Raw genomic sequence first — 13,864 nt, forward strand, 5'->3', positions numbered from 1 at the left:
GACTGGACAGAGCTTGGCATGGTGCGAAGTGCCCACAACGCGGCCTTGGAAGGATTTTTACCATCCCTCCCACACAAAACACTCTGTGATAAGTTCATTTCTCCTCCTGGGTGTCCCCAACGCCCCTCCCCAGGTCCGTGAGACCCTGCAGCACATCCCGGGGAAATACGAAGATTTCCTGCGCGTCATCTACGAGTTCGAGATCGGCGCGGACAGACGGACGGCCGTGGATCTGTACTGCACCCTGCAGAAGCTGCTGCACGACTGGCCACAGCTGCTCACGGATTTTGCTGCTTTTCTCCTGCCAGAGCAGGCTTTGGAGTGTGGGCTGGTAGGTGGGGTGAGAGGAGGAGGTCAGGTTTGAAGTGATGGAAAAGTTTGTGGGAGTGGAAAGATAAAGAGTTCTTCCTAAGGCAAGAAAAGCAGCAAAATTGGTAATTTTGCCTTGCTGCAGATTTGCCTTGGTGCTTTTATGAGTGAGAATTGGGAAGTTTTTGGGGTTTTTTATGAATCTCCTGCTCAGTGTGGTTGTGGAGGATCAGCCTTTCCCATTTGGCTGCAGATAAAGCAAGCAGTGACTCCCTTGTCTCCAAATCTCCCTCCCACTTTGCAGGCTGTAGGATTGAGGTTTCACCTCTTCCATCCTTGCTGAATTTCCCTGATTTATGTGCAAAGCCAAACTTTATAACTCAGTGAAAGTTAGAGGCTGTAAACCACCAGAAAGAAAATCTTTTTGCACAATAATCTTTAGGCTGTGGTTCTGTAGACAGAGCAAAAAAGGTTTATAAACACCCTGACTGTTTGAGCAACTAGGGATGCTATAATATCATATCATATCATATCATATCATATCATATCATATCATATATCATATCATATCATATCATATGCAATTATACTTTAGATGACAATTATATATATTATTATACATTATATAATCAATATAACATAATATAACATGTAACTATTATATATTTATACTTTATGATTTTATATGGCATAGTATATAATATATAATATGTAATATATAATGTATAATGTATAATATATAGAATTGTATTATATTATATAGAAGTATATTATATAGAAGTATAATATAATATAATATAATATAATATAATATAATATGCAATTATACTTTATATGACAATTATTATATATATTATTATACATTATATAATCAATATAACATAACATGTAACTATTACATATTTATACTTTATGATTTTATATGGCATAATATATAATATATAATATATAATATATAATATGTAATATATAATATATAATGTATAATGTATAATATATAGAATTGTATTATATTATATAGAAGTATATTATATAGAAATATAATATAATATAATATAATATAATATAATATAATATAATATGCAATTATACTTTATATGACAATTATTATATATATTATTATACATTATATAATCAATATAACATAATATAACATGTAACTATTATATATTTATACTTTATTATTTTATATGGCATAGTATATAATATATAATATATAGAATTATATTATATTATATTATATTATATTATATTATATTATATTATATTATATTATATCATATTATATCATATTATATTATATAGAAGTATATTATATAGAAGTACATTATATTATATTACATTACTTTATTTATTTATTTATTTATTTATTATAGGGATGCTATTATATATATATGCTATCAATATTGTTGATTATTCCAAGTGGTGCCTTTTGTGAAAGGCATCAACACAATGGGAAACAAAGCCCAGGACAGGAATTTCATTTGTTGAAGTCAATTCCAGATGCTTGGCAATATGTGCTTGAACACGAGGGTGAATCTTTTTTCTTGTGGCCAGTTTGAGGAGCAGCAGGCCTTTGAGAAGAGCAGGAAGTTCCTCAGGCAGCTGGAGATCTGCTTTGCTGAGAATCCTGCCCACCACCAGAAGATCATCAAAGTGCTGCAGAGCTGTGCGGACTGCGTGCCCCAGGAGATCGCAGAGGTGAGCAGGGAGCCCTTGTCTGCCAGCCAGCCCCATCCCTGGCCCTGAACTCCTGGAGAGCTGGGCAGCTGGCCCAGCACATCCTCCATTCGTGGTCAGATTCATGGCTTGATTGATTGATTGATTGATTGATCACAAAATGATTTGTATTGGGGAGGAGCTTAGAGCCCACCTCATTCCACCCCCAGGGACATTTCCCACCAGTTGGTTTCTCCAGTTCTCTGTGTCATCTACAGAGTCTGCCTGGGCTCACAGCTCAAATTCATGGATGGATGGATGGATTGATTGATTGATTGATCACAAAATTCTTTGAGTTGGGAAGGACCTTAAAACCCATCTCATTCCACCTCCAGGGACACTTCCCACCAGTTGGTTTCTCCAATTCTCTGTGTCATCTACAGAGTCTGCCTGGGCTCACAGCTCAAATTCATTGATTGATTGATTGATTGATTGATTGATCACAAAGTGATTTGTATTGGGAAGGACCTTAGAGCCCATCTCGTTCCACCCCCAGGGACACTTCCCACCAGCTGGTTTCTCCAATTCCTGGCCTTGGATTCAGGGGGAATTGGAGAGAAAACTCTCAGTCTGTGTTTCTTCTCTCCCAAAGCTTCTCTGAGGCTTTGTGTCATCTGCAGAGTCTGCCTGGGCTCACAGCTCAAATTCATGGATGGATGGATGGATTGATTGATCACAGAATGATTTGGGTTGAGAAGGAGCTTAGAGCCCATCTCATTCCACCCCCAGGGACATTTCCCACCAGTTGGCTTCTCCAATTCTCTGTGTCATCTACAGAGTCTGCCTGGGCTCACAGCTCAAATTCATGGATTGATTGATTGATTGATTGATTGATCACAAAATTCTTTGAGTTGGGAAGGACCTTAAAACCCATCTCATTCCACCTCCAGGGACACTTCCCACCAGTTGGTTTCTCCAGTTCCCATCCAACCTGGCCTTGGATTTAAGGGGAATTGGAGAGAAAACTCTCAGTCTGTTTCTTCTCTCCCACCTCCACCTTGCGGTTGAGACTTAGAAAAGTCTGTCTGGAATTCTGGAGGGATATTTCCAGGCTGATTTGACTTAATTTCCAGGCTAATTTGACTTAATTTCCAGGCTAATTTGACGATTTCCAGGCTAATTTGACAATTCCCAGGCTAATTTGACCTAATTTCCAGGCCAATTTGACAGCTGGGTGTGGAATGATCTCAGAACACCCCGGAATTTGTTCCCTCCCCACCTTCCACGCTGGCTCTGTGACGATCCCTGCTGCTCCCCTTGCTCTCAGCAGCACAAGGAGATGAGCTTGGGATGATTTTTCTGCATTTTTCCCATTTTTCCAGCTGAAGACCCAGATGTGGCAGCTGCTGAAGGGCCATGACCACCTGCAGGATGAGTTCTCAGTTTTCTTTGACCACCTCCGTCCCTCTGCCAGCCGCATGGGAGACTTTGAGGAGATCAACTGGACAGAGGAGAAGGAATATGAGGTGCTCCAAATCTCCTCCCCAAACCCCAAAAATGATAAAAACAGAGATAAGAATCATATCTAAGCTGAAACAACTCAATTAGAGGGTGCGGTTCTAGAAGCACTGAAGCAAACCCTTCAAAGTTTGGAACAGCAAAAAAAAAAAAAAAAAAAAAAATTTTTGTTTTCTGGGCGGGGAAAAACGAAAATTGGGGTGAGCTGAGAGCAGCTGTTGTGGGTTTGTTGTGCTGCAGTTTGATGGCTTTGAGGAGGTGTCTCTGCCTGATGTGGAGGAGGAGGAGGAGCCCCCCAAAATTCATGGAGCCAGCAGGAACAAGAAGAGGAAGGAGATTGGAGGCCAACACCACGACAAGGTGGGGCTGGGGCATCTCATCTCTGAGCAGATTAAATTGGGGTTAAACTGGGATTGAATTGGGGCTGGGGTATTTCCCGGGTATTTCTCACCTCTGAGCAAATTAAATTGAGATTAAATTTGGATTAAATTGAGCCTGGGGTATTTCCCTGGTATTTCTCACCTCTGAGCAAATTAAATTGAGATTAAATTTGGATTAAATTGGGCCTGGGGTATTTCCCGTATTTCCCTGGTATTTCTCACCTCTGAGCAAATTAAATTTGGATTAAATTGGACCTGGGGTATTTCCCTGGTATTTCTCACCTCTGAGCAAATTAAAAATTTGGATTAAATTGGGGTTGAATTGGGATTAAATTGGGGCTGGGGCATCTCCCTGGTATTTCTCATCTGTGAGCAAATGAAATTGGGATTAAATTGGGCCTGGGGTATTTCCTTGGTATTTCTCATCTTTGAGCAAATTAAATTTGGATTAAATTTGGGTTAAATTGGGATTAAATTGGGGCTGGGGCACGTCCCTGTTATTTCTTGCCTCTGAGCAAATGAAATTTGGATGAAATTTGGATTTAATTGGGCCTGGGGTATTTCCCTGGTATTTCTCACCTCTGAGCAAATTGGGATTAAATTTGGATTAAATTGGGTCTGGGGCATCTCCCTGTTATTTCTAATCTGTGAGCAAATTAAATTGAGATTAAATTAGGATGAAATTTGGATTAAATTGGGCCTGGGCTATTTCCCTGTTATTTCTTATATGTGACAAGATTAAATTGATATTAAATTAGGATGAAAAAGGGATTAAATTTGCCCTGGGGTATTTCCCTGCTATTTCTCACCTCTGAGCAGATTAAATTGGGAATAAATTGAGCCTGGGGTATTTCCCTGGTGTTTCTCACCTGTGAGCAAATTAAATTGAGATTCAATTTGGATTAAATTTGGCCTGGGGTATTTCCCTGGTATTTCTCACCTCTGAGCAAATTAAAAATTTGGATTAAATTGGGGTTGAATTGGGATTAAATTGGGGCTGGGGCATCTCCCTGGTATTTCTCATCTTTGAGCAAATTAAATTTGGATTAAATTTGGGTTAAATGGGGATTAAATTGGGCCTGGGGCACGTCCCTGTTATTTCTTACCTCTGAGCAAATGAAATTTGGATGAAATTTGGATTAAATTGGGGCTGGGGTATTTCCCTGGTATTTCTCACCTCTGAGCAAATTAAGTTTGGATTAAACTGGGGTTAAATTGGGGCTGGGGCATCTCCCTGGTATTTCTCATCTGTGAGCAAATGAAATTGGGATTAAATTGGGCCTGGGGTATTTCCTTGGTATTTCTCATCTTTGAGCAAATTAAATTTGGATTAAATTTGGGTTAAATTGGGAATAAATTGAGCCTGGGGTATTTCCCTGGTGTTTCTCACCTGTGAGCAAATGAAATTGGGATGAAATTTGGATTAAATTTGGCCTGGGGTATTTCCCTGGTATTTCTCACCTCTGAGCAAATTGGGATTAAATTTGGATTAAATTGGGTCTGGGGCATCTCTCTGGTATTTCTCATTTTTGAGCAAATGAAATTGAGATTAAATTTGGATTAAATTGGGTCTGGGGTATTTCCCTGGTATTTCTCACCTCTGAGCAAATTTAATTTGGATTAAATTGGGGCTGGGGCATTTCCCTGGTATTTCTCATCTCTGAGCAGATTAAATTGGGATTAAATTTGGATTAAATTTGGCCTGGGGTATTTCCCTGATATTTCTCACCTCTGAACAAATGAAGTTTGGATGAAATTGGGGTTGAATTGTGTTAGTGAGGGTGTGGCAGAGGTGGAGGAAGGGGTGATGGGGATGTTTCTGTTGAGCTTGGCTTTGCCAGCAGCACTTCAGCCCCCGTGTCCCTTGTCTGTCTGTCTGTCTGTCTGTCTGTCTGTCCGTCCACAGGAGGTGGAGTGGGTGGAGGGGCTGAAGGAGTGTTCCTGCCCCTGCTCCTGCCATGAGGGCAGCAGTGACCCCAAGCTCAAGAAGAGCAAGAGGAGGAGCTGCAGCCACTGTGGCAGCAAGGTCAGTGTGGGGCCAGGGAGGGGTCCTGGGGGTCCTGGAGCCCCCAAATCCTGGGGGAGGAGGGGGATCCAACCAAAAGTGAGCAAGGGAATCCATCCAGAGGTGAGGGGAGGCCTGGGGATCCTGGAGCCCCCCAAATCCTGGGGGAGGAGGGGGATCCATCCAGAGGTGAGGAAGGGAATCCATCTAAAAGTGACAAGGGAATCCATCCAAAGGTGAAGGGGTCCTGGGGATCCTGGAGCCCCCAAATCCTGGGGGAGGAAGGGAATCCATCCAGAGGTGAGGAGAGTCCTGGGGATCCTGGAGCCCCCCAAATCCTGGATGAGGAGGGGGATCCATCCAGAGGTGAGGAAGGGAATCCATCCAAAAGTGAGGAAGGGAATCCATCCAAAGCTGAGGGGAGTCCTGGTGATCCTCATGTCCCCCAAATCCTGGGGGAGGAAAGGAATCCATCCAAAGGTGAAGGGGTCCTGGGGATCCTGGAGCCCCCAAATCCTGGGGGAGGAGGGGGATCCCAAATCCAGAGGTGAGGAAGGGAATCCATCCAAAGGTGCTGATCCTCGAGCTTCCCAAATCCTGGGGGAGGAAGGGAATCCTTCCAAAAGTGAGGAGGGGAATCCAGCCAGAGGTGAGAGATAAACCTCCTTCTGATCCTTGAGCCTCCCAAATTCTGGGGGAGGAAGGGAATCCATCCAAAAGTGAGGAAGGGAATCCATCCAAAGCTGAGAGGAGTCCTGGTGATCCTCATGTCCCCCAAATCCTGGGGGAGGAAGGGAATCCATCCAGAGGTGAGGAAGGGAATCCATACAGTGATGAGGGGAGTCCTGGGAGTCCTGGAGCCCCCAGATCCTGGGGGAGGAGGGGAATCCAACCAAAAGTGACAAGAGAATCCCTCCAAAGCTGAGGGGAGTCCTGGTGATCCTGGGGATGAGGAGGGGAATCCATCCAGAGATGACAAAGGGAATCCATCCAAAGGTGAAGGGGTCCTGGGGATCCTGGAGCCCCCAAATTCTGGGTGAGGAGGGGAATCCATCCAAAAGTGAGCAAGAGAATCCATCCAAAGCTGAGGGGATTCCTGGGGATCCTGGAGTCCCCCAAATCCTGTGTGAGGAAGGGAATCCATCCAGAGATAAGGGGGTTCTGCTGATTCTCAAGCTTCCCAAACCCTGGGGGAGGAAGGGAATCCATCCAAAAGTGAGGAAGGGAATCCATCCAAAGCTGAGGGGAGTCCTCCTGAGCCTCCTGCTCATCCTCATGTCCCCCAGATCCTGGGGGGAGGAAGGGGATCCATCCAGAGGTGAGGAGAGTCCTGGGGATCCTGGAGCCCCCCAAATCCTGGATGAGGAGGGGGATCCATCCAGAGGTGAGGAAGGGAATCCATCTAAAAGTGACAAGGGAATCCATCCAAAGCTGAGGGGAGTCCTGGTGATCCTCATGTCCCCCAAATCCTGGGGGAGGAAGGGAATCCATCCAAAGGTGAAGGGGTCCTGGGGATCCTGGAGCCCCCAAATTCTGGGTGAGGAAGGGAATCCATCCAAAAGTGAAGAAGGGAATCCATCTAAAGTTCAGGGGAGTCCTGGTGATCCTTGAGCCTCCCAAATCCTGGGGGAGGAAAGGAATCCATCCAAAGGTGAGGAGAGTCCTGGTGATCCTTCAGCCTCCCGAATTCTGGGTGAGGTGGGGAAGGGAATCCCAAATCCAGAGGTGAGCAAGGGGATCCATCCAGAGGTGAGGGAGGAATCCCAAATCCAGAGGTGAGGGAGGGAATCCCAAATCCAGAGGTGAGGGAGGGAATCCCAAATCCAGAGGTGAGGGAGGGAATCCCAAATCCAGAGGTGAGCAGGGGAATCCCAAATCCAGAGGTGAGCAGGGGAATCCCAAATCCAGAGGTGAGGGAGGAATCCCAAATCCAGAGGTGAGGGAGGAATCCCAAATCCAGAGGTGAGGGAGGGATCCCAAATCCAGAGGTGAGCAGGGGGATCCATCCAGAGGTGCCTCCCTGCCTGCACCTCCCTGCCCTCTCCCATCTCCTATGAGAAAAGATCCATTATTATTATTAGTAGTAGTAGTAGTATTTGTATTGTTATTATTATTATTATTACTATTGTTGTTGTTATTAACATTATCATTAATATCATTGTTGATATTAATATTAATAAACATAAAATAATATCAATAATAGTAATTGTATTAATAACAATTCTAATGACAAAAACTATACTAATAATCAATAAAAATAAAATAACAATGACAATAATAATACTACTAATGACAATTATGATGATTATAATAATGACAATAATAAAAATAAAATGACTATAACAATAATAATGTATTAATAATAATGATATTTATAATTGCAATAACAATAATTAATAAATATAATAATATATGTTAGTAATAACAGTAATAACAGTGATAGTGATAACAATAATAAATTAATAAAAATAAAACAACAATAGCAATAATAATGGTATTAATAACAATTATAATAATGGTAATGATAATAAGTTTAAAATGTAATAATAATGGTATTAATGATAATGATACTACTACTACTACTACTACGAATAATGATGATGATGATGATAATAATAGTGATAGTAATATTAGTAATAGTAGTAATATTAGTTTAGTAGTAATAGTAGTAATATTGGTCGTAGTAGTAATAATAATAATAATAAAATAATAATTTCTAAAGCAAACACAATGGCAAAGGGAAGCCCCTGGCAGGAACAGGTGTGCCTGGGAAGGACAGCCCTGTGGGTGAAGGTGCCTCTGGTTGCTTTGCAGGTGTGTGAAGGCAAATTTTATAAAAACAAAGATTGCCAGGAGCTTCCTGCCAGCCTTGCCCAGAGGGAATCCAGTCCCCAGCCGGAGGGGAAGGAGCCTGGGATGCCCAGGGAAGCTGGAGAAGAAAGCCTGGAGAGCAGAGAGGAGGCAGAGGAGCCCCAGGGCAGGACAAAGGCCGGCTCCAGGAGGGGGGAGTCGCTGTCCCCAGGTGTGTGCAGCTCCTGCCTGCTGCTGGCAGCTCTGGGAGCCTCTGCTCATGGACCAGGGCAGGCTCAGGCACTGCTCTTTATTTATTTATGTTTATATATTAAATATATATTACATTATATTATATTATACTTAATATATATTATATTTAATATATATTTAATATATATTACATTATATTATATTATACTTAATATATATTATATTTAATATATATTATATTATATTATATTATATTATATTATATTACACTATATTATACTATATTATATTATACTATATTATATTATACTATATTATATTATACTATATTATATATAGTATACTATAACACACTACAATATACTATAATGTACTAATATAGTATACTATACTACAATATACTTATATTATATTATATTATATTATATTATATTATATTATATTATATTATATTATATTATACTATACTATATTATACTATATTATATATAGTATACTATAACACACTACCATATACTATAATGTACTAATATAATATACTATACTACAATATACTTATATTATATTATATTATATTATATTATACTATACTATACTATACTATATTATACTATATTATATATAGTATACTATAACACACTACAATATACTATAATGTACTAATATAATATACTATACTATAATAAACTAATATTATATTATATATATTCTAATTATATTATACTATAATATACTAATATTATATCTATATTATATTTCATTAATATAGTATACTATAATATAACACAATGCAATATACTATAATGTACTAATACAATATACCATACTATAATATACCAATATAATATACATTATGTTCTATTTCTATTATATATGATATGTTTATATATTATATATAATATATATTTAAATATTATATACACACACACACATATATGTATATGTGATATATAATACATTTAAAATGCACATTTATTGAATATAATGAGAACTCCTAATCATTGTCTTTTCACTTTTTTTTTCCCTTGTTCCTCCACTCTGGATGCTCTAAATTCAACAAACCCTTTCCTGCCTAGAGAATTTTCTGCCCTTTTCACTATGATTACTCCATTTATAGATATATTATACATATATATCTATATATATATCTATATCTATCTATATATGTAAATATATAGATATTTAACTATACATAAATATATATGTAAATAAATATATATATTATATAATTGCATATTTATTGAATATAACGAGAACTCCTATCATTGTCTTTTCACTTTATTTTCTCTTGTTCCTCCACTCTGGATGTTTTAAACTTAAAACAATCTTTCCTGCCTAGAGAATATTCAGCTCTTTTCACAATGAGTACTCCATTTATAGATATATTATGTATATATATCTTTATATATCTATCTATCTATATATGTAGATATATATATATATTGAACTATATATATGTAAATATATATATATATAAATGCATATTTATTGAATATAATGAGAACTCCTAATAATTGTCTTTTCAGTTTTTTTTTTCTCTTGTTCCTCCACTCTGGATGTTTTAAACTTAAAAAAATCTTTCCTGCCTAGAGAATATTCAGCTCTTTTCACAATGAGTACTCCATTTATAGATATATTATATATATATATATATATATGTAAGTATATATATATTTAACTATATATCAATATATATATATAATATAAATGCATATATTTAACTATATATCAACATATATATATTATATAAATGCATATATTTAACTATATATCAAAAAATATATATATAATATAAATGCATATATTTAACTATATATCTATATATATATATATATAATATAAATGCATATTCACTGGAGGGTTTTGCTCTGGGCAAGGCACTTTTGAACTCTCCATCACTTCACCCAGCAGTTGGTTTCAGCCAGAAAATTGGTGCATATTGTTTTCTTTGAAGCACAGCTGGAGTCACAGAGCTGCTCCCAGGCCGTTCTCATGTGCAGCATTGGGCCCTGTAAATAAAAATGTATTTAAAAGTCAGGGAATGAAGCGTCCTTCCAGCTTGTGTGACCTCGTTTGTGTTTCTCAGCAGGATCCCAGCTGGAAGGAAGGCTGGCCCCCAGCAGGCCTTGTGCCAAGCCTGCCCCTGCTGATGCCCAGCTTCCAGAAGGTTCCAGTGCAGCTGTGGGCGCTGCCAAGGACAGAGACTCTGCTGCCAGTGACCCCAGATGGGCACAGCCACCAAAAGCTGCTCTGAAACTACCTCAGGAAACCAAAGGCTGCCCTCGCCCTGGGGCCCTGCAGCAGCCCGGGGGGGACACGCAGGGGCTGGGCAGGGACCTGTGGACCCCAGGGCCCCATCCCTGCCAGCCTGGGGGGCTCCACTCTGACCATGGGGGCTCTGCCCTCGCTCCTGAGGGTGCCACAGAGCTCGAGGGAGCAGGAGGAGCTGAGGCCAAGCAGAGCAGCAGCTCAGGCTGCCCTGACACACAGCCCAGAGGCGGCTCTGGAGCTGCTCCCGAGGCCAGGCCGAGGTCAGGTGCCGGCAGCAGCTCCCTGGGGCAGCAGCAGCAGCAGCAGCAGGTGGAGCCCAGGGCAGGAGCAGCAGCCCCAGGGCACAGGGAGGAGCAGCAGCGAGTGACAGAGGCCACCGTGTGTGCCAAGAACAGCAAAGTCAGCTCCACTGGGGAGAAGGTTGTGCTCTGGACCAGGTAATTCTGCCTCAGCTCCTCTTGCTGTGCCCCCTGTTTGCCTCCAGCTCTTGCTGGGTCATTTCTTTTCAGTTTGTGTCCCTGATTTCTGACCCTTCCATTTGCTCAGTCCATGCTTGGCCCCATGAGCTGCTCCTGGCAGGGCTCTCATTGGAGCCCTTCAGACTGGGGAAAAAAACTGAAAACCATCTCAAAAGGTTCCTCAAAAAGCCTTAAAACCTCTCTTAAAATCTCCTTCAAGAAATTAAAGCCAGGGTGGCTTAGAGAAGGGTCCTGGGGTTGGGGGTGGCAGGGGGAGCCTTGCTCAGGGATTGCTGAAATAGGAACTGAACTGGGAATTGAACTGGGAGTGCTGAGCTGGGATTGCTGAGCTGGGAATGAAACTGGGAGTGCTGAACTGGGATTGCTAAAATGGGAATTAAACTGGGATTGCTGAACTGGGAATTGAACTGGGAGTGCTGAGCTGGGATTGCTGAACTGGGAATTGAACTGGAATTGCTGAGCTGGGACCAGTTCAGCAATCTGGGCCGGGTAATTCTGCCTGAGCTCCTCTTGCTGTGCCCACTCTTTGGCTCCAGCTCTTGCTGGGTCGTTTATTTTTGTGTCCCTGATTTCTGACCCTTCCCTTGCTCAGTCCATGCTTGGCCCCATGAGCTGCTCCTGGCAGGGAGCACTTCAGAATGGGGAAAAAAAAAAAAAACTTAAAAAAACCTTTTCAAAAGGTTCCTCAAAAAACCTTAAGAACTTCCTTCAAAAAATTAAAGCCAGGCTAAAGGAGCTCTGCTTGGAGAAGGGTCCTGGGGTTGAGGGTGGCAGGAGGAGCCTTGCTAGGGATTGCTGAACTGGGAACTGAACTGGAATTAAACTGGGAGTGCTGAACTGGGAATTGAACTGGGAATTAAACTGGGAGTGCTGAACTGGGAATTAAATTGGAATTGCTGAGCTGGGACCAGTTCAGCAATCTGGGCCAGGTAATTCTGCCTGAGCTCCTCTTGCTGTGCCCCCTGTTTGCCTCCAGCTCTTGCTGGGTCATTTCTTTTCAATTTGTGTCCCTGATTTCTGACCCTTCCCTTGCTCAGTCCATGCTTGGCCCCATGAGCTGCTCCTGGCAGGGAGCACTTCAGACTGGGGAAAAAACCTTAAAACCATCTCAAAAGGTTCCTCAAAAAGCCTTAAAACCTCTCTTAAAATCTCCTTCAAGAAATTGAAGCCAGGGTAGCTTAGAGAAGGGTCTGGGGGTTGGGGGTGGCAGGAGGAGCCTTGTTAGGGATTGCTGAACTGGGAATTGAACTGGGAATTGAACTGGGAGTGCTGAGCTGGGATTGCTGAACTGGGAATTGAACTGGGAATTAAACTGGGATTGCTGAGCTGGGATTGCTGAGCTGGGAATGAAACTGGAATTGCTGAACTGGGATTGCTGAAATGGGATTGCTAAAATGGGAATTAAACTGGGATTGCTGAACTGGGAATTAAACTGGGATTGCTGAACTGGGAATTGAGCTGGGAACTGAAACTGAGCTGGGATTGTTGAGCTGGGAATTAAACTGGGATTGCTGAGCTGGGAACTGAACTGGGAATTAAACTGGGATTGCTGAACTGGGAACTGAACTGGGAATTAAACTGGGATTGCTGAACTGGGAACTGAACTGGGAATTAAACTGGGATTGCTGAACTGGGAATTGAGCTGGGAACTGAAACTGAGCTGGGATTGTTGAGCTGGGAATTAAACTGGGATTGCTGAGCTGGGAACTGAACTGGGAATTAAACTGGGATTGCTGAACTGGGAATTAAACTGGGATTGCTGAAATGGGAACTGAGCTGGGATTGTTGAGCTGGGAATTAAACTGGGATTGCTGAGCTGGGAATTAAACTGGGATTGCTGAGCTGGGAACTGAACTGGGATTGCTGAGCTGGGATTGCTGGGCTGGGATCAGAGCTGGGGTGTTTGAGTCTCCCACTGTTTTTGGGCTGCTCTCACAGGGGTTTTGCTCTGCAGGGAGGCTGACAGAGTCATCCTCACCATGTGCCAGGAGAAGGGAGCCCACCTGGACACCTTCCACGCCATCTCCCAGAAACTGGGCAACAAAACTGCCAGTGAGGTGAGGCTGCTGTGGGACAGGGCTGGGAACCTCAGGGTGCTGCCCCATCCATCTCCCAAACTTCAGTTTGATGAAAATATCATCTCAGTTGCAAATAAAAAAATCAAAACCAAACCAAACTCTGTTTTAGTGGTGCCAAAAATCCTCTGTGCCCTGGTCCTGCCAGGGTTACCATTGGTATTT

At 41.7% G+C, this 13,864-nt stretch overlaps 1 protein-coding gene across 2 annotated transcripts in view; it reads left to right on the plus strand.

Moving 5' to 3' along the window:
- LOC132084849 (GON-4-like protein) overlaps window positions 1-13,864 on the plus strand; it is a 60,277-nt gene that overhangs the window by 43,446 nt on the left and 2,967 nt on the right. Inside the window, exons 23-30 of one of the 2 annotated variants that reach the window (XM_059490112.1) lie at window positions 134-331; window positions 1,867-2,010; window positions 3,351-3,494; window positions 3,727-3,846; window positions 5,773-5,892; window positions 8,686-8,893; window positions 10,961-11,582; window positions 13,579-13,681. In XM_059490112.1, the coding sequence (XP_059346095.1) occupies window positions 134-331; window positions 1,867-2,010; window positions 3,351-3,494; window positions 3,727-3,846; window positions 5,773-5,892; window positions 8,686-8,893; window positions 10,961-11,582; window positions 13,579-13,681 (1,659 nt within the window). The remainder of the gene's footprint in view (window positions 1-133; window positions 332-1,866; window positions 2,011-3,350; window positions 3,495-3,726; window positions 3,847-5,772; window positions 5,893-8,685; window positions 8,894-10,960; window positions 11,583-13,578; window positions 13,682-13,864) is intronic. The other variant, XM_059490114.1, reaches the window with a different exon arrangement.

Source organism: Ammospiza nelsoni, chromosome 28, assembly GCF_027579445.1.
Source record: "Ammospiza nelsoni isolate bAmmNel1 chromosome 28, bAmmNel1.pri, whole genome shotgun sequence".
Lineage (NCBI taxonomy): Eukaryota > Metazoa > Chordata > Aves > Passeriformes > Passerellidae > Ammospiza > Ammospiza nelsoni.